This window comes from Prinia subflava, chromosome 2 (assembly GCF_021018805.1).
Source record: "Prinia subflava isolate CZ2003 ecotype Zambia chromosome 2, Cam_Psub_1.2, whole genome shotgun sequence".
Classification (NCBI taxonomy): Eukaryota; Metazoa; Chordata; class Aves; order Passeriformes; family Cisticolidae; genus Prinia; species Prinia subflava.
In genome coordinates this window covers 51,563,807-51,585,282 of record NC_086248.1, presented here as the reverse complement: position 1 = coordinate 51,585,282, position 21,476 = coordinate 51,563,807, and the positions used below count along the sequence as shown (strand labels likewise).

Here is a 21,476-nt window from a genome sequence, read left to right as displayed (position 1 = left end):
GCAAGAGGCTTGGACAGATGAACAAGGAACTCCTGTCATTACTCAAGTGTAAGCAGGAAATAGACAGGAGATGGAAGCAGGGTTGGCCCACTTGGAATGAATATTGGGAGGTTGTCAGAGAAAGCTGGAGTCAAGGCTCCATCACAGAGTTGCTTAAACCAGACTGCAAACAGCATCTTAAATGCCAACCATTTCAGTACAGCAGGAATCCTACATGTGTTGCAAGTGAACATCTGTCTTTGATGAGTCATGATAACCCACAAGGTTCTCCTTCAGACAGTTTTACAAGCCCAGGTTGAATAACTCAAAAATTATGAATGAACTAATGAATCTGTTACCTTTAGAATATAATTCTGAAAAATTTTAGGGAAGTTAATCACCATACATTGAATCTCTCTCAACTTTGATGACATGGAAAATAGCTGACATCCATGCAATGTGCCTTTAAACACCTCCCGATGCTGAATACACTGAAATATCAAGAAGAAGGAAAAAAATGTGTTCTGAAGAGCTTCCAGTTTTCTCCTGCATTTTTTTGTTAAAAAATGAAAAACCTATACTTCTGTTGTGAAACCAGAAGTTGGTCTTCTCATCCTGATATAGAATTCTATGCTGACTCTACTGGAAAATGAGGAGGTTCACTTTCATCAGTAATGGTACCATTTTACCATATCACATGGAGAAAAAGAGCATAGAAAGGATCTCCAAGTACTTTGATGGGATACATTCCATCATGAAGCATTTCAGCTTAGCACAAATTCCTCAGCTCTTCTTCTCTGTGAACATGAAATGCAGTAGACAGAGGAGTTCAGCTTTGCCCTAAGCAACACATGCTCACCCTGCCTTGCTTTATGCCCACCTACTGATGCATCTCATCTGCAGCCACTGGGACTGTAAACTGTGGCAGATCAATTCTATTCACCATTGTCTCTTCAGGTGCATCTTTCTTTTGATGTCAGTTTTTTTTCTGCATGTATCTGACCTGTCAAAAAGATGAACAATTTATGACATACACCTATAATGAGTCAAAATGACTTTATTTTTCCTTCATCAGGAACTTTTATTCCTTCCTCTGACAATTCACCTTCATTCCTATTGTTTCACTTTGTCCTTCAATACACCCAGTATTATCTGACAAAGTAAATAACTGATTCAAAAGGTGTTCAATGCCCACGCACATTATACCAAAAGAATGGTGTTTTTTATTATTATAGTATTATTATTATTATTATTTTGGTTAGGCTTAAAACCAAAATCCTTTCTATATGTGAGATTCAGTCATATAATTGCAGGCGGTTTGGGGAGCAAATACTGTGTTACCAGACAGTATTTACAGTGTGAAAAATCCTGCATGGCTCTTTTAGTCCTGGAATATTTTGGTGGCATGAAACATCGTCTTTATGGACAACTGCAAAATAAAATGTTTGCAATTCATTGAACTTCACTTAGATACCCAAAAGTTAATTGCCCAGCTTTAACCTTTAGCTGTCTTTATAGCCAGTGGTATGAAATGGAGGCCTCTAGAGGACAATTTCATCCTAAGAAAGATGCCTAAGATAGAAAAGATGAATCACCCTTTGAAGGTACCAATTTCTCTCCATTTACTATAAATGGATCCCTTGGGTGACTTATCTAGATATAACTGTCTGAAAGTTAACTTTTAAATGTCTTGTAGAGAGAGAGCCTACATACATTCAAGAAATATGCTGCAAATGTCAAGGCAAGAAGTTTGTTCAAATGAAGACTTAAAATGACAAGTTTTCTATAAGATTTCAAATTAAATTATCTGGAACAGCTGTTGACTCAATCAAGGAGACAGTCATGCCACTTTAAAAATGTGCATTCCAGTTGCTATAGGGTTTTGGGAGTGAGTGAAAGGGGAAAAGAAGAAATGCAGAGAGGAATATTTTCTTGAATAAATTTGGAAGATATTCCCCACCCCAATGATTCAAAGAAAAGAAACTTAAACAGGTTTGCATCAGAACAAAAGCTCAGCCTTTAGAATTTCCACTTTAATAGAATTTAAGATTTGGGATTTTTAGTTGCTATATGTTCACAATGTTTTTTTGGGTTTTTTTAAATTTCTGTTAGATCCATCTATAGGTCCAATGGAAAGACATGGTAAGTTAAGTAATTTACCCAAAAATCATGGGGGATGCCTTGAATACAAGAGTTAAAACTCATGACAGTGAATCCCAGGATCCTTTATCCTAAAAATAACTTCTTTAAAGGATAGAGCATCTTCCCTGGCAAAACTAAAGTGAAAGAAGAATCAGTAGTTACCAACGTATGATTGGTTTAAAATAATCATTATCTCCAATATTGCAGGTTTTTCTTCCAGTGCTTCTCATAACTATAGCCATGGCACTTAGCTCCCAGTGATTTCAGTGGCAGTGAATAAAATGGAGTTAAAAGCCAACATCTCTGCACCTTTGGGCCCTCCTCTGACATTTGATCAAATAAAACCTCTCAATTATTTTCCCTCTAACTTCAGACTGCATTACTGAAATTCTAACTTCTGAAAAATGGCTATAGATACACTATCTTAAGTGATTATAAAGTATAGAAAAGACAACATTAACTTCTTGTTTGTCTCATTTTAGCAAAAAAAGACTCAGAGATATGAAAAACTTTGTGGCTTGGAAACAGAGATACTTGGATTTAGTTTGACTTCCAGTGATTTCTATATTAAATATATTCATTGTTCTCAAATATCTGTAATTGTGAGAGATTATCACAATTTGTAATTTTATCTGTAATTTGATTTTATCCATGTTAAGCAGTTTTTGTTTTGCAAAAACTGGCATATGCGCTCTTTCTTGAAGATAATATAAAGTAGCATTCTTGTAGCATCACTTTTAGCTTTTCTGACTAGAGCACTGAATGTTTCTTAGATATAGTTGGACTAGGGATAGTTGAAACAATGATATGTGCAGATAAACCAAATACAAAGAACATCAATTACAAAGCAGTGCTCACATGGCATAGGCAGTGTCTATTACTTTTCATCATAACAGCTTATAAAGTCCCTCTGTTCTGTTTAATTGTTAGCTGCAAGTATTTAGTTGCAGTGTTTTCTTTTCTGTTTTAATTGGATACTTCATATTGTGAAAAAAAATAACATCTCTGCCAACTCCTGATATTCATATTAATTATGCCAGGGGTTACTGCTTATGATACCAATTTATTAAAGGTTATTTGGGGAGAGAGAGAGAAAGACTCAATATGTCTTTTCATTTTATAATCTGCCTTTACAATCATTTTGTACTCCACTATGCATATAATAATCTATCATTACCACACAGCAACCCATAATTTTTACTGTCCTCGTACTTAGTTCTTTGAGATCCATCTTTCAATATTTCTAAACATAACATGTAGGTTTATTTTTACCTGCTAACTGCCCATGATAAATAATGGGAGGAAGTGGAGGTAGCAAATTCAATTTTCAGTTTTTTCCATTCAATTATATTTTAATGTCAGGAAAGGCTGTGTGACTTCTTACTTAACATATAATGCCAAACCTGTTAACACTTAGCTCATTACTCCTTGATGACTTCAGTCTTCTGAACACAAAAATTAGAACAGTTTTCACAAATATGGATTGAGTTAAAGAGGGATTTTGTGGCAAAAATCCATGTGAGAGAGTTCTCAACAGATATAATTTTGTAAATAAATTAAACTGCAAGGTCTGTTATGCAGCTGAAATATGTTCCATGACCCACAGTATCCACTTTAAGTTAAAACAGGAAAAAAACCCCAAACCAACAATAACTCTACCCACACCTCACTTGCCTGCCTCATTTGTACACTTGCATTGTGTGAGTTACAAATGCATGGGAAAAGAAAGAAGTATATAAAAAAAATTCCCAACTGTGACTTTAATTGGATTTGGTATCAGTGAAAACACAGCAACTGATGTTCACTCAACCTCCAGGAGTCTGCAACAATGATTCTCACACCTGTTTAATTACCAAAACCAGGATTTTCTGTTTGGAAACATCACTAAACCATGGTAGGAATTTGGAAATACATGATTTTCAAGGTCTCTTCCAACCTTAATCTTACTGTGATTAATTCTAAATAAATATTGATATGCCTTATATGTTCATGCTTGCACATGTATAAAAACTATATTATATTATTACAACATTAAAACATATATAGGAATCCATCATCAACAACAAAGGATGAACTCAAATCTTTATGTATTAAATATATAAGGCTATCAAGTTGCTGCTACTTATTGTTTGGTGCCTTGAGAAGAGAAATTTAATCCTTCCCCTTGCTCCCTTTCAAAAGAGCATTTAGAACATTAGTCTGCATCCTTCCTTCCTGCACCCTCAGTTTTAACTTACTGGTCCTTGCTTTCAGCTTAATAGATGGATGAACTCCCAAGGTTGTTAGGTTATTTCTATAGGCCTAGTTTCATTGTCTGTGTGTTGAGGTAATATCTCACAATAATGTGCTTTACTCATTAAGTTAGACTCTATGAAGAGTTCCAAAATTTTTTTTGATATTGTTAATGGATTTTAAATACATAGATATAGTGGAACATATAGATAGACAGATTTATCATTACTCATGTAGCCTCTCCTTTTCTTCTTTTCTTATGCATTGTAAAAGAAACTGGCTGATAGTCAGTGTGACATAATGCTAAAATTGAAAAGACTCCATTGGAGTCTTTTAATAAAGAGCCATATCCTGAGTGCAATTAAAAAACAGAAATATATTTTGGCTACTAAAATACACTTTCCTAAAAGTCTCATTTTATTATCCATTAGTTCCATTTTCCCCTGTCAAAAATTCGGTCCCAAATAAGTCATTAAAATCCTGTTTAGACCGTTTTTTTCCGATTTGACGTAATTTTGTTATGTGGCCACGTGGAGATTACTAAACTCAAACTCAGCTCAACTGTTCTCTCTCTGAAGGTGATTTTTTCTCTCATAGAGAGATCTACCTTCAGTACACTTCCTCAAGGACAAAATGGGCTGGATGTATCTCAGCTGTCTACTGGGAGTTGTCCCTGGCCCCTGCCAATTCCTGAACTGAGCCAATGAATTTTTTGAGACACTGCTGCTTGGCACAAGTCAAAGTTGTCAGAGGCTATCCAAAAACACGTTGCAGGATATGTTGTCTGAATTCCAGAGCCCAGTAATGTTCCTGGGCACCATATAATTGCCAGTGTGCATAAAATCCTTGTGTCACAGTGTTCCTTAGGAAAGAATGCCTATATGGGGCATCGATATTTTATTTTAAGTAATGCATTCCAGAAAATCAGCATTTACATTGTTCAGTACAGTTACACAATCTCACCTCTTGATCCTCAGGTGTTCTTTCTTAAAGAAAAACAGTTTGCTCTTGGTTTTTCATGCACACATAATAAGCAGAGAAACCCTTCTCCAGGACAGTCACAGCCTAATGTCTGGAGAGTAATGACTGAAAGCTGGGAAGAGACTCGCTTTTAACTTGCAGCATCTTGCACGTCAAAACTGGAAGCCTGGTCAAAATGGCTGGACTCCATTACATTTTCAGTCCTCTAAAAGCATATTTGGCAGTCTTGCCTCATTCTGCTGATCCATGCCTTTTTCCAACATTCATTAAACATTTGATTGGAATTTACTTTTCATAACAAATAACTCTGCAAAGACAGTTACTTTATTTGAATTATTTTTACTATCACTAGAGAATGATGTCATATCTGAGCAGAATGAGATTTATCTGAAGACATTTTGCTGCACTGAGAAATTGTAACAGTGTTGGTGATGTTGGACTGTAGGGTTTCTGCTGTTCAAGTAACTGGTATATGGATATGAGGAAGTGAACAGTGAACAGAATACAGAATGGTATTTGCATATATTGCACTCTGTGATGGCATTATTTCTCTCCATATCCAATTGGAATATTCACCAGTCTGAAACGCCTGCATCATCATCATCATCATCATCAATCATCAATTTAAAAATATTTTATCTTCTTATCTAGAAAGACATTTTTAGACACTTTATTAAGCTCACTGCAGACAAGTTGAACTCATAAGATCAGGAAAGAAAGAAAACTCACATAATTTGATATTATCATAAGAATTCAATTTATACACAATATTCAAACATGACATTTTTGACACACATAGAAAGACATTTCCTAGATTGAGAAAAGTAAGGTAATTAAAGTTTGCCTTGTATTCCTTATCATTCAATAAAAAAATCTAAAATATTAATAGACCAAGTCAGGATTAATTTCTTCAGGACATCTCAGGCAACTTGATAAACATTTATGACAGAAGTTTCCCAGAGCTTGAGGACTGTAGCTGATTTTCAATTAAGTATTCATGCTAGAGCCCTAAACCTTCTACACATCCTTGCAGCCTATTTCTTTCCTTTCAAGCTGTGATAGAAGGTATTCGTGTCTTAATGTGACACTTTTTCTCCTGGTGAGATCATTCCCATGAGCTTAAATCTTATATATTTCACTCTTTCAGTTTTCATCAGATGTAAATTGTTGTTAGCTCTTTACAATATCATATATGAAGGAGACACCTATAGCACAACTGCACTGACAGATGACACGTGGAAGTGTTGGGGGATCAACTCTAGGGACAGATTGACATAGAAATGCATGAACATTTTTGTGCTTGCAATTATATCTTTTGGAGAAATCAAAACTTAATATTTTAAATTTCTTTTTTAAAGCAGCTTTCATGAACCTTAATGGCTTATCTTGTAGCCATAAAGTGAAGGCTACATTTGAAAAGAGAAGCAAATAACTATGCAGAGCTTTTTGTGTTGCATTTTTAAAGCTGTGAGATAAGTGTATGTCCAGTCATAATAGTGGTAATCTGGATAATAACTTCTTGTAATTCATGGGTTAATCTGATTGTCCACTGAGAGCAGTAAAAACATCCTGCCTTCCTCTCATTTACATCATGGATATGTGTCCAACTGGCCACTGCTAGAGTCAAGATAGTAGACTTCATTAATACTAATGGTCTGATCTGTTGAAGTCAAATCTTCATTTCCATTTATCAGTTGTCTGTACTACAGAAAACCACTTGTGCTTCATAAGTTAAAGAGAAGAAGGAAAAGAAAAGAATTTTGACTTAGGTTATCCCCTTTAACATATTTCATCAAAAGAATGGATAAAATATTTATTCATTTGCTCTCCTTTACATTCCCATCAAAGTGAATAGAGAGACATTTAATAAGACATGGGAACATTAAAGAAGCCTTTTATCAGAGTGGCTGGGAACCTGCTCAGAACAAACATTTTGGCCTAAGGGAAAGTTTTTGATCTGTGAAGCTTAAACTTAAAACACTCTCATATTGGATCATGTGGTCAATTTGCATGAAATAAATGATTTGCTTAAACCTTGCAAAGCTATAAAATAGAACTTGACAAGTCATTAGCAATAAGTGGTATCATACTGGCATTATGCACACACTGGTGCAGTCATTAGAAAACTGCTGCCACAGCACAGCACAGGAAAATAATAGGGCCAGCCCACAATTTGACCTGAAGGATCATTCCCCACACTGTAGATACTACACTGCAGTCCAAATTATTGACTATCCTTCATCATTACTCGTCTACTAAATATTCTGAGCCACTGCCCTTTATCCTTTTTCTCATACAAAAAAAAATCATCCAAGTTATAAAAAATTATCACTTTTTCTAAATGGGAAATAGTTTTGGAAAGGGAAAAAAAAGGGAAAAAGAAAAAAAAATGGACCCCCTCCCCCCCCATATTTATTCTAGTGCTTTGATCGAATGTAGAAGGAAAAATAATATTACTCATTCTTCATTAATTGCTATGTTGTTTTTAGTTTTCATTCTGAACTGGAAATTCAGTCGCTCAGGTTTCCGTGTGTTGACATGGTTATGAATACAACTTTTCTATTCTGGTTGGCAACAAAGGAAATCAGCAGCTCATTAGTTCAGTTTGTAACTTAAAGATTACTTTTTTTTCAGACATAAAGCGTTTGGAAAATCATGGCTAAACATCTGGTTTCCTGAAGTTTGCCTAACATTAATTTTAAGGCCATAGTTATTTTGTGATGAGATCAGTGAATATCCACTTGGGTTTATTGCCAAGACAGGAAATATATGGAAAATGTAGGATTATTACCATTTGTAGCAAAGTACCTTCAATACATTACTTTTACCAAGGTGTTAACATTTTGTCAGTGGTTCAGGTACACATGGAGTTTGAGTAGCTCCGTGTTTGATATTTTATAAAATTACTGGATGAACTGAACCACATGCTTGCAAATTATCTGCCTGCAATTGTACATAAGTTGATGAGATGCAATAACATTAAGTCCACGATGCTCAAATCCCACTGCCATCTTCAAGACAATGTTTTTCTCATGCATTCCCCATGAGCATACACACCTTTGCAAAATGAGAGAGGTAAGTAAGATGCTGCTGTTTCCAAGGCCCATTAAAACCTTAATTTCTTTTCTGAATCTATCATCATGCATGAGGTATGGCTTTGAGTTTCTGATGGAAGCTGGAGCTGAGATTTAACACTCTGTTTGCATGTGGACTCTAGTGCAGTGAATGTATGCTGGTGCATATGACTAAATCAATATTATATTTAAGCACTTAATTTTATTTCTCAGGTCACAAAAAATTGCACTTTAGCTGCTGAGACTAAATGCCAGTGAAATAACTTAAAAGGAAAAAACGAGACTGCAAATATGTCATAAACTAGAAAATAAGCATAAGCAATATAAGAGTAAATTAAATGTGTTTGTGAATCTGTGGAGAAATTAAGTAAAAAATGTTTTGTACAAAACATGATATCTGCACATAGGCTGAGACAGTACAGAAAGTCCCAGCTGAACACTCTGAGAGAGTAGAGGCATTTCAGTCAGCAGCTGGAATCAGAACCTCATCAATGTTTACAATGCATGACCTGTTTGGTACTGGTTAATTAAGAATAAGCCTTAAGGATGAGAAACATCATAATTTTTACTGGTGTTTCCAGGAACTCATAATCAGTGGACTTGAGGGAGTAACTGAAGATCATTTGTTTGACAGAAGAAAATAAGACTTTCTTATAGAAGAGGTGTCATGAATATGTAACCTTCTTATCATAGTATTATTATTCTCTTTTGAGTCTAAGGAAGAAAAACAGAACTGTAGCTTTTCAGCATATGTTTGAGTCACTTGGACCTCATTGGTTTTGAATGTGACTCCTAAAAGTAAATTACTCTATTTGTTGAGAAATACATTTCCTTCTTATAGTGTCTGAAAGATATTAGCTTTTATGCACATTGTAATATTTTTAACATAAACCATTTTGAGGGGAGCTCAGCCTCCCAGTGAAAGTGCTCAGCCTGTTGGTGAATACATTTTCTATGCTTCCTAACCTGTCTTCTTAGGTGCAGGACATAAGGAATTCGTACCACCTCCTCTTCTTCTAGAACATAGTCCAAGAAAGAAACCAGCAGCTATTGAAGGCAAGTCTGACTTTTCCCACCTTCATTGGCTTCTACTTATTAACTTCACTGTTTGTTCTAAAAAGATTTTTTTTTTTTTTTTTTGTGGTAAATATAACCTCTATTAGAAAAGTGATCCCATTACTAGGCCTGGGACAGGAATGACATCCTGACGTATGCACAACAAGATGTAAATGTTCCTTAGAGTGGTCTCACAGGTGGCTTGGGGGATTTTCTGGGTGAAACAGATTACGGGATTGAGGCCTAATCTGTAAAATGTTTTGAATGGCATTCAGCCATAACTTTCTACCTAACTATAAACATAATCAACATTATCATCTTAATATACTTTGGATTATTCTTTCAGCTATTGTTATTCAGTAATTTTTTTGTGCATTATTTTTAATAATGAACATAATATGACTGGCTCTGCATTTATCAACCCTGTTGTTATTGTTAAAGCTACTGAAAGAGAAATACAAAGTGAGGTCTTACGTTCAGAAGATTAAAACATAATCCCTGCAATTGAATGATATTGTTTGTAGTCTGATCATTACAGTAAAGTGGTTGAAATGCTCATTTTAATTGAAATGTACTATGTCCAATGACTTAGAACTACAACTGCAATATATGTTCTTGGTCTTTACACCACACAATTTAATAGTACAAAACACCTGAGTCTTTTTGTGTAATTATGTAGCAGTTTTCATATGACACTTGAGTCCTGCAGTCACACCATGGCACTTACTAATTTCTCTCATAGAGGTCTTAGTTCTATGTTACCCAGAAAGCAATTGCAGTCTAAGTGCAAAACAGATGGGGTGGCAGCAGAGTTAGTAACAAGAGCTACAAGATTTCCTTCATTTGAAAACAGAGAATGAGACTTAGGTTTTGCCAGGACCCGTGACTGAAAGAGTTATATTAATTAGATATTTCTGTAATGTGGTTATTGTGAATCAGAACATTTGGATAAAAATAGTTGTGACTTATTATGTCTTTCCCCAAAACTCTTGTTACCTCAAATAGTTATTTCTTTTAAACATGCTGCTTAAAGGAGTATAAAATCGTGGTTATTTTGAGACAGTATAGAAATAGACTAGTACTCCTGCTTATTTCAGGAAAATATTTGAACCCTGCTTATCAGCAGAAAGAAGTTCCTGCAATGTTAAACTCTATTATCCGTCAATTAACCATAATGGAAAAAAGACATAATAGAACAAGGCTGACACATTTGCTAAATGACAAACTTAATCTTTAAATATAACTGTTACACAACATGAACTAGCATCAAATTAACATTAGTTTCTTGATTTTCAAAATCATGAGGAGCATGCAATTACTGCAATTGCACATAGAAATGACTATTTATGACCAGTTACACATTTGTGTGTTTCATTAGCTCATTTATGCATGCAATTCAGGTAATTGGGAATGTAAATTAGACACCCATTTGGCAAACAAATTTGGGGGAGATTATCTGCTCGGAACCATATAACTAAATTCCCTTTAAGGCTCAAGGCCAGTCACTAGGATACAATATTTTTTCATGCAAGAGATTTGGAGGAAATGAAGGAGGCAGAATTACTTGCAAAATGTTACCAAGAAAAGCTGTTATGTTGTGCTAGTCTGTGTTTTCCACATATGAGAAAATATGCCACAGTGCCTTGAGGAACCCTAAACCCTGAAGCTTTATTTCAGCCCATAGCAAAAAAAAAAAAAAAAGTAATTTATGAGAATATTTGGCAAAATGTCAGAAGAGAAAAAGAGGTGTAGGCAGACAAATTAAAATCTTTAAAATAGCTGAAGAGACACCTGCATGTGACTTCTTAGTCCTTAGATATCTTCATGACTGGTACATTACTAAATATCACTGATCAGGAGAAGGGACATAGAAACACAAGATTCTTCTTATAAATATAGTTGAAAATAGTATCATAAATTGTCAGAATAGACAACAAATAGAAACATTTTTAATTGCAAAATATACTTTATATAACATCAAAGACTGGCTTAGCCTTTGACAGAAGAAAACAACTCTGAAAAAAAAGTAAAACTGTAGGAAGTAACAGAACATTTATCACACAGAAAATTTATGAAGCCAATCTACTTACACCCTAGGCTTTCTAATTCAGTGATACTCAGACATTATACACACAATTATGTAGCTTATGAAGGCTGAAAGGATCTTACTCTTTTTCTAGATTGACGTTTTCAGAATCACTCTGTTTTGCCACTGCTGCCTTAGGTAATCTTGGACCATTCTTGTTTTCTGATAAGGTAGAAATAGTGGTGTGTATGTGCCACATATCTCTAAAATTTTTAGATTACTTGATACCTTCAAATAGAATACTTTTCCTAGATAAATGTCCTGTAGAAATTATGCTCTGCTGAATTCTTGAGGTCTTAGAAAAAGAGCATATTGTTATTATATATTAAATCTCAAACTTTCTCTCTTTGTCATTGCCTTTTTCTCTTCCTTTAGCTCCACAGTAAATCTTTTGACAAGGGGGCCATTATTTAAGACAATTTTAGTTTTACAGTAGATTATAGTAGCAAGCAATAAATTGCATTGAAGTGTGTGTATGAGTTGAAATTTTCAGATATCTCCTGGTCAAAAAGCAAAAGGCTTTGTACTAATCTGGTCAGAAAGAAAAGAACAGATCATTGCTCTCCTATTTCATGGTTGGTTGGCTTTTTCAAAGATCTTACCTTAAATCTTCAACAAAGAGTTTGAGTTTTCAGATCACCAACAGAAGAGAACAATAAAACAAAATTTAGGATCCTGTAACAGTCAACAAGAGAAAGAAGGTAAAAGAATTTGTGAGGATAAACGCATTGATATATAACATCTACTCGTATTTCAAGCTTATAAACCTTGTTTGGTTAACTAGGAAGTAAAGAACTAATTTTAAATTTTTTATCTTATCTTTTTATGGAGCTTTCACAAGTACTTGGAAGTAGTACTCTCAGCACGGCTGACAATGATGTTGCCATGTCAGGACATTGGTGTCACCAGTAATTTGAACAGATCAGTTCTCCATAGCTATTTGAACTTTGGCTTTAATATCCTTCTTCTTCCTTGCCTGTAGTCTTCCACACCTCTTTTAACTCCAGATGTCTTTTATTTTGTTATTCACTGACATCCTAAAACTCCTCTGTAGTGTATATTGTTTCTCTGTGATTGTCTCTCTTAAGTCTTGAATTTTTGCTCAGTTTAAACAATTTTTACCTTCCTCCATTTCCATATTCACAAGAAAAGGATATTCCTTTCCGATAGTCCTCCCATGTTTCCCTCTCTGACATGGCATTGTAATCACTCAGGAAGATGCTACAGTTAGACAAGTGTAAAAATTAACATCAGAGGCTTAGCCAGTTATCAGTGAATCTTCATGTTAATTGTTCCAATATAGCATGTCTTTGCCTTCTCCCAAGACCACAGCACCTTTGTGAGAAGCCTGTATCAAAATCCTTCTCCTGTTGGAAAGACTCTTAATGTATGTGGTTTACCTGGGCAGGTGGTGCATTCACCATCCCTGGATGTGTTTCAAAAAAGACTGGATGTGGCACTTGGTGCCATAGTTTAGTTGAGGTTAGGGTTGGGTTGGGCTTGATGATCCTGGAGGTCTCTTCCAACCTAATGATTCTGTGATATGATCTCAAGCAGACCTACGCTTTTTACCACTCCGAAGAGCACCGTATCACAAAAAAAAAAAAACGAACAGCATTGTATCTGAGTATGATTTTCCAAGTTATATTGTCCTAAAAATCTGCTCCTGTATCTTTCAGTGGGAGACCACTTATCATGGAAGAGTCATCAACATAACCATTCTGATCTGTTAATGAATCATGACAGGCTCTCAAATATCCCCCTTCCCTGAATGAAGAATACTGTGTGTTCCTTGCCATCTTGGTGGTATCTGTGATATTAAGAGAGGCCAAAAAAAAAAAGTGTCCGTAATATCTTCAGAGAATCTATGAGGAAAAAAAGTATTTTCTCTAGGTCATTGAATCCTCTAATTACAAATTTTGTAGACTGCAATAAAGAGAGTTTCTGTGAAATCTGTTTAACTTAGCTCAAAACTCCTGCGGAGGCTAAATTGGCAATCTATGCTGCTATGTAGAACGTACACTATCCGACTGTCTCAAGAAGAATTTCTAATCTATATCTCTGTTCATGAATATAACACTGGGGGATATAACCAAGAATATCTAAATTACTAAAGTCAATACAAACTTTGACAAAGCTCCCTTGATGTACAGGAATGTATAAATCTTGTACAAATCAATCTGCTTCTGTCTGTCAATGTCTGCCTTCTTTTCTGTACATGGATTGTTCTATAAAAAGATCTGTTTTCCCTTTATACAGTAGAATCAATTACCCTTAAAAAAAATCCTTTCAGTGAGAGATTGTGATTCAAGACACAACAGAACCCTTTAAAAAAATGCACAATTTTGAAAATTTTCTCCCCATTTGGGATATTCTTAATAATACTGACATGAACAGTGGATGAAAATCCATTTTTCTGATAAATTTTAATCCAAGAGAGAATAAAAACAGAAAAAAAGAGAAAAATATTCCTATTAGAAAGATCATAATACAATGTGTTAGGTTTAATCTAGGTTAATAGATGAACAGTTTAGTTAGCTTTAATGCATTGCTGTATATACAGCATAATGAGTTTTTTGAGAAATATGGGCCTTATGTTTCCATGAGTCTGTACTGAAGACAGTAAAACCTTTAAAATAATATGAACAGAGTTTCAAAGCGAACTATTTAATGGTATAAATTAGACATATAGGCAGTAAATTCTAATGATTTAGCAATGATGAAAAAACCCTAAATATTCACTGTTTCAGAAAGCCCTTAACATTTTCCTTAATGACATGAGGCTCTTCTGCGCTACTTTTTTCTATTATAAAATACAAAAATTTAAACAGATATGAGAGGAAAGCTTACTAATGTAAGAAAAAATATGTATAAAGATATGTACATTTTGATCAGATGTCTTATTATATTTTCTCATCATTTATAATAATAATTTAAAATGTTAGAGTATACATTTGAAAATAAATATTCACCAAAGTCTACCCAATAAAACATAATAAATACCTCTGAAGATTATTTTAATTTTTCATAGTGTTATAGAAAAACAACAGTCTTTTGCATATGTTGCACCCGCAAATGGGAAATACTTACTGGGATTAAGTTAATCTGGGCTTTCTAAGGCAGAACTCCTGTGTTTCTTTGGAAAGAAAAAGGAGACTCTTACAAAAGAGGTCCTGCATAACCTCATCATCCCATTATTAAATCTCATACATTCACGTTCAAAAGCATGCCCCTTAAAAAGTATCAGCAAAACCCTTCCCAGCACTGGTAACAGAATTGCTCCTGACTTTAATTCCTGTTGTCCCGTAGGAATGTCAGTCACAAGGAGGGAGCAGGCTAGCCAAGGCACCTCAGCTGTGTTGATTTGGCTCTCACTAGTAAAGGTCGTACCATAAAAAAATCAGTGCTCCCCTGGGAATTTAATTATTCATCATAATCATATTTGCATTATATTTACCATTAACCATTGTCCAGTGGAGTTTCTACTGCTGGTCTTGTTATGGAAATTGGTCTGTTCTCTTTTTTGACTTGCTGTGCATACTCTGGCTTCATCTCACTTGTATTTTTATTCCTTTACTCCACACTGTGCTGTTTAGTGAACGTAACATATGGCCCATGCTATTAACAAGGAGTTGTGGTGCTTAATGCAACAGAGCCACGAAAAAGAAGTCTATAACCACTAGAGGAAGAAATAAGAAACATTTATGTAGGTCACATGAAAGCATTAGGAATTTCAAGCATGATATTTCTGTTGCATAGATTCTGCAGACCTCAAAAATATCTCCATAAGCAATCTCCACAGCTGCCAAAGAGTGTTTCAGACTGGGATTTGAAAACACTGAAGCAGTTTCAAAAAAGCAAAGTCGAGCTGGAGAGACTTCCTAGGCCTTCAGGGTGTGCTATATCTCCAGTGATCTGTGTGCCCTGAGAGTCTTTCACTTGCCCAATATGAAAAGAAATTGTATTTCATTACTCTGCAGAAAAGAAAAAAAAAAAAGGAAAAAATAATAATAATTAAAAAAAAAAAAAAAAAAAAAAAAAAAAAAAAAAAAAAAAAAGGGTCATTTAAACAGAGCTTTGCAAATAAATGCACTTCATTTTGGCCAAAGCACTCACCTGTAAGTCAGAGAGAGCATGTGTGTGCATGGGTACCTGCACGTGTATGTGTTTGTATATGAACAGAAAAAATTCTAAGAACTTTAGGAACTTTAGATTAATGTTATTTAGGTTTCTTTGATCTTTCTTGGCCTTTAGGTAATTTGGCTGAATCAAGACAGAATTATTTCCTACAGAGAAAGTAACCAGACAAACAAGGACTCTCTTACCGCAGAAAGAGATTTTGTTTATTATTGTTACTTTCAAAGAGACAGCTAAGGTCAATTTTTACTTGAAATTTAGATTTAATGTTAAAAGTTTCCATGAATTTCCATGACATCCTAAACTAAGTAGAAATATCTCTTTGCGTTATTTATTCATTTCTCCAAAAGCTTTGTAAGCCGTGGGGGATCCTATTTTGTGAATAAGTGTTAAATTGTTTAGAATTGAAAGTGCAACTGACCAGTCACAGTCAGTCTCTACTCTAAGCAACAAGATAAGGGGAAAGAAAAGTAGTATCATCAAAAACTGAAATGCAAGGAGTTATTTTAAAATTTAAAAAGATAGCCAACTCCCACTGAAATCAACAGCAGAACTTTTATTGAGACCAGGAGAGAAAGGATTTCAGTCACCAAATAAAACAAAGAGCAGCTGAAATCCCTTCAAAATTAATAAGGAAAGAAAAATGCAGCTTGTGCTTTGTTTGAATGGTCTTTTAAAATTATGCCAATGACAGCTTAAGGTATACAGAGCTGCTGGTAGAAAAATGAAAGCTGCTTGTAGAGTTTTATCTGGAATAAAGTCACTGTGTTCAGTCTGAAATATGGTTTCTCAGGAAAATCTTAATTAACATTTGTTTTGTTCTATTTTGTATGTCATTGAGTATACATGTGTCTCTGCTGCTCCTGAGTTCTGCCAGGACTAGAATCTGTAGGCAGGAAAAGCTGTTGTAGCATTTCACAAAGTCAGGTAATAAATATCTAAAGTCTCTTACAGCAGCTTTCCTCCTGAGATTTCCTGACCACAGGGTTTTAGACAAATGCAGATAAGTCTCATGTAAGGATCTAAACTTTGGAAAGCTAATGGTGGACCAAACCACCTCCAAATTTCTGGCATTCAGTCCCACTAGTTAGTGTTTGCTATATGCATGCCTCTCCACCAGAAGGAAACTGTGGCTATATTTTGCTTCCCTGCTTACCTCAGTTTCTCAGATGGGATGGGGTGAGCTGACAATTCCTTCCAGAATCAGACTTTCCATATGAACGTGGACCACTTGGAGCAATATGGTAAAGAAGCTCTAAGAGCACCTTCTTCTTCTAGTTCCTGTGCAGCATTCCTGTGACACTATGCCCTGTAACACATGTGCATCCCTAAATTTAGATTCCACTCAGCACTGGCTGAGTAGCACGCTGATCTTACCAGGCCTGATTTCAAGTGCTGCGTTGTTAGCATGCTTCTGTTATCTCCCCTCCCACCATTGTCCAAGAATTAGCTGCTCTCCAGTGAGAATAACTCAATGATGTTGTCAAGATAGGTGGAGGAAATTCGTATTGAAACATCCCTTTCTTGGTCTTTGTTGAATTTCACTTGGATTTCTACTGGCCTCGGTTGTTCATCCCTTATTAAAAAACAAATAATTCCATCTCAGAGGTTTCTTTGCTTCAAGGGCTGTTCAGCTCAATCCAGCCACTTTGCAAGAAAATTATTCTATGCTTTCTATGCTGCTTTTTTTTTTTTTTTTTTTTTTTGTGTGTGTGGTTTTGTTTTTTTTTGTTTGTTTGTTTTTGTTTTTGTTTTGTTTTGTTTGTTTGTTTTTTGGGTTTGTTTGTTTGTTTGTTTGTTTGTTTGGGTTGTTGTTGTTGTTGTTGTTTTGGTTTAGTTTTTTTTGTTGTTTTTTTTTTTTAACCCTGGTATAATTTTTTACCTGAATGTCCCACTCAGTATTGCTTTAATTGACAATACTCATGTTCACTGGTCTCCTTCTTATACTACATAAAGCTCAAGTTCTGCATAGAGTCTACAGAAAAAAAATTGACTAAATGAAAAGTCCATTCCTGGCCTTGCTGACTGATTCTGTCATGTACTCTTCCAGCTGCATATATCCCTATTTCATTCTTATAAATGCACTGCAGTCTTTTAAAGGTGATGTCTCACACTGTCTCACACTGTCCATGAAATGTGGCTCTGGACTAATGCTACTCGTGAAAAAAATCCTGTTAATTACATTATCAAGAAACAGTAGCAATAAGAATAGATTGTTCAATAGTTAATTGCACTTGAATGTCATATTGTGGTCAATGCCAAATCCTCAAAAGCACCTTGTGTTTCCTTGTGTAACCCGCAATTTGTGCATATTATGGTCTCTGTGCAGTTGGTCCTTTGTAGTTCTGTAACTGTTCCTTGCTAAAAAAGTAAGTACTTTCAATTAACAGATGGAGTTCATATTTTACAGTGCAAAAGACTGCCTAAGTTCCTATTTAATTATTTGCTCTGCCTCTTAATTTAGCTGTGTACATATCTGCATAGAGCCCACTACATTTACCGCTTCAGATATTACAAGTTTTGCTGGTGTTAAATATACACTTAATATGCAACATTCTAAATGTGAGCTTCTCAAATTGAGAGGAAATAAATTTATTCAAGAAATGGCATTACTTCCTTAAGTCAGAAATAGCTCTCTCCATAGTACTCATTTACCAAGTCCATCGTTCTCATTTGCAAAAATTTCTCTCAGTGGTAGCTGTGAGAGGCATCAGCGGGGCTAGATGTAGCTGAGATGTGAATGGAAGCTCAGTGACTGTTTTTCTCAGACGAGCAAGAGTGCTTATCTTTCATTATATTTCTTTGAGAAATAGGGGCCACAGTCCTTTAATACTTCAATATAATCATTCCCCAGAAATTTCATAATAAATATAGATATCTCAAAGCTGCCTGGACACTCTGAATAATGCAACTTGAGTGCTTGATTGAAGAAAATTATGTCAGTGGGATAAATTGGTGGAATGACATGACAATGAAGATTCTGCAGCTAGGAACGCCATCATCTCTGCTTGGGTTATTGTCAGTGAAAATTCCTGCCACTTCCTTACAAAGCTTCACTTCTCAAAGCTCTGTGCTTCAGCTTGTGGTTTTCAAGATGCATATGGCTCTGAACCTATGAAACTTAAGGCAGATTTCATGTGAGCTTTTTGGGGCCCCAGTGGCATGCAAATTGCTACAAATTCAAAGGCAGAAATGGTCTCAGATTAAAGAGAATCTTGTTGTAAAACCTTGGGCTTACAAATTATTCTTGTGTATCATCTAGCACCAGAAATGTACAAAACCAAAAAAATCAATCTAACTCACCAGAACTGAGGCATTCAGGGAAAAAATGGACATTACAGAAGTCCCAGCAGGACTTCAGCCTCTAGTTATTATGAGCAAAGTCTCATGGAAGGAAGACAGAAGGAAGGTCTTTTCTGTCAGTAAATGACACACAGTATGTTCAACAGTTTTGATTACTTAAGGCAGAGTTTGCAAATAATTGAACCACATTTTAGAAATTAGAGATCTACATTACATGGAAATAATGGAAATAATCCATTGAAGATTCATGGGCAGCACAGGAACAGCTTTTGTGGAATCTTAAACTGAAGAGACTTCCATTTCAACTGGACAGGAACAGTCTCTGGAGAAGTGTGTCAGTGAGAGACAGAGAGACAATATCAATATTACATTACAAAAAAAGTGAAGTCCCAATCAAGTTAGTGTAGGATGAGCACTACTCTGATACTCCACACATACCTAAGAAACCTCACAAGACATTTGTACTTGAAACTGTAGCGTGCTCAGTTTCAGCAGGAATAATTAAGCACATAAAACTCTGAGAGAAACATTCTATAGAACCCATGTGAGAATTTTCTGAAGGCAATAACAAGGGAAACACATTGAACAAATCTTTTTAAAACTAGAAAGTAGTGGAACACATCTATATTTTGCTTAATATTAAAACCAACGGACAAAAAATTAGAAGAAGTATAATTTGAGGAGACCCTGAATATCGATAAATACATTGCCTCCACAATAGGCAAAGTAACTTCATTCGTGAATTCAACATGTATAGACAGGGGAATTCAGATACTCTATAAACCCAGCAATTTTTTCAATTTTTCAAAACTCAAACACACATATTTCTTTTGGTTGATAAAATTTAAGTTTTTAATTTCATTTTTTCCCTGTTTGCATTTTTTCCACGCAGAAGAAAAGTCTACTGTAGTACCTAGAGATATGAAAAGTAAGTTTGTCTTTTTTTTTTTTTCCTTCATGTTATTTTTATGCAAGAGACAGGAGTATATTTGTTTCTTGGATTTGAAAATATTTCTATATCTTAAATATTTTTCAATTAAAGAAAAGACTCTTGCTTAAAGTCTTATGGTTCTATCTTTTATAAGAAAATAAAACTTAGTTTCTTACCCACATTTGTGACAGTAAAAGATGACAGAAAGAAAACTACAGTTTCACTAACTATATCAACACCTAAAACCATGCAGCACAAACTGAAGGTAACAAATTTGGCTTTTCATGGATGAACAATTAAAAAGGCCCTTAGATTAGCTCTAAGTACAAGCTTTTCTTGTACTCTTGTGTTCTTTCCCATCAAAAATGAGATTAATTTCCAAAAGGAAAAATAAGAATTATAACTTTCTCATATCCCCTACCGAACACTCAATTTTCTAATTCAAAACATTCATAAGTAATTAAATTGTTGTAGCTTGTTTTAAAAAAGGAAAAAATATTCTCCTTATTTCTACTGTTGCCCAAATGGCTGCCAAAATAGAGGCAGATTCTTTTGAAATAATGTCACATTGTTTTGTAGATGGTGCTTGAACAACTCTATGAGTACCAGAAGTCCTGTAATGACAGCTTCAAAGATTCAATTAATAAAAAGTTTTATAAAAGTATATTGTATATACAGGGTTTTCATGGCAATCTACACTTGTTCCCAAGTACCACGTGCAAGTTTTGCTATCATTCAATCAGGTCTTACAAAAAAAGCAGAACAGGTGCATGGCTATTGAGTCACCACAATAAACTCATAGTTACAGCAGGTTAATGGGCACAGTTTCTTGAATTAGCAATTAAGTAATAATCTGGTGTGCATGTTTGTTCCAGTTTTATCCTTAGCACCAAATGCACTCTCTGGGCATTAAGCTGCATTTCTGAGCTGCTGGTAATAAGTGACCAGCTTATCAAATCTTGAACATGATGCAGTTAGTGGATTCCCCATCCCAAGTATATATATACATACATATATACATACATATATATATGCGTACATAAATTTGTGTGTTTCTGTATAAAAGTAGACAGCTGAACTTCAATTTCCATTTTTAGAGAAAAAAGAGGAGAAGAAAAAGAGTGATGAAAAGAAGACTACAACTGAAACTAAGACGAAAGGTATGGTTTGGAAACATTTACTACTGGCCTCATTCTGTTTTTACTCACACTTCTGCCTCATTTCTCATTGTTTTCTGTTAGATTAATCCTGTGCTTCTGGCTGTATTGTCCTTCTCTTAGTTGCTCAGTCACTCTTTGTGTGTTTCTACTTCTTCGGTATCTCATGGCCAATGTGTTCGGCATCCAGTATTTCCTAAACTCATTTTCTGACAAATTAAATGTCCTGTTTAGTGGCTTTTAAAAGAATTTAATGGAGTCCATATACAACAGAACATAGTTATACAGCAATACACAAAACTCATGGAAGATATCACTCAATTCATGGTACATCAGTTTCTGAAGGTGAGGTAGATCTATTTATTTTATAGAATCACCACTGAAACTTACAGTGACCA

General features: G+C 35.0%; 1 protein-coding gene across 16 annotated transcripts in view; it reads left to right on the top strand.

Annotated features, from left to right (window-relative positions):
* The window catches only part of TRDN (triadin), a 235,493-nt gene that overhangs the window by 93,212 nt on the left and 120,805 nt on the right, over positions 1-21,476 (top strand). For 15 of the 16 annotated variants that reach the window (XM_063389925.1, XM_063389928.1, XM_063389922.1 and 12 more), the window contains 3 exons: positions 9,387-9,464; positions 19,883-19,918; positions 21,019-21,081. In XM_063389925.1, coding sequence (XP_063245995.1) covers positions 9,387-9,464; positions 19,883-19,918; positions 21,019-21,081 — 177 coding nt within the window. The remainder of the gene's footprint in view (positions 1-9,386; positions 9,465-19,882; positions 19,919-21,018; positions 21,082-21,476) is intronic. The other variant, XM_063389927.1, reaches the window with a different exon arrangement.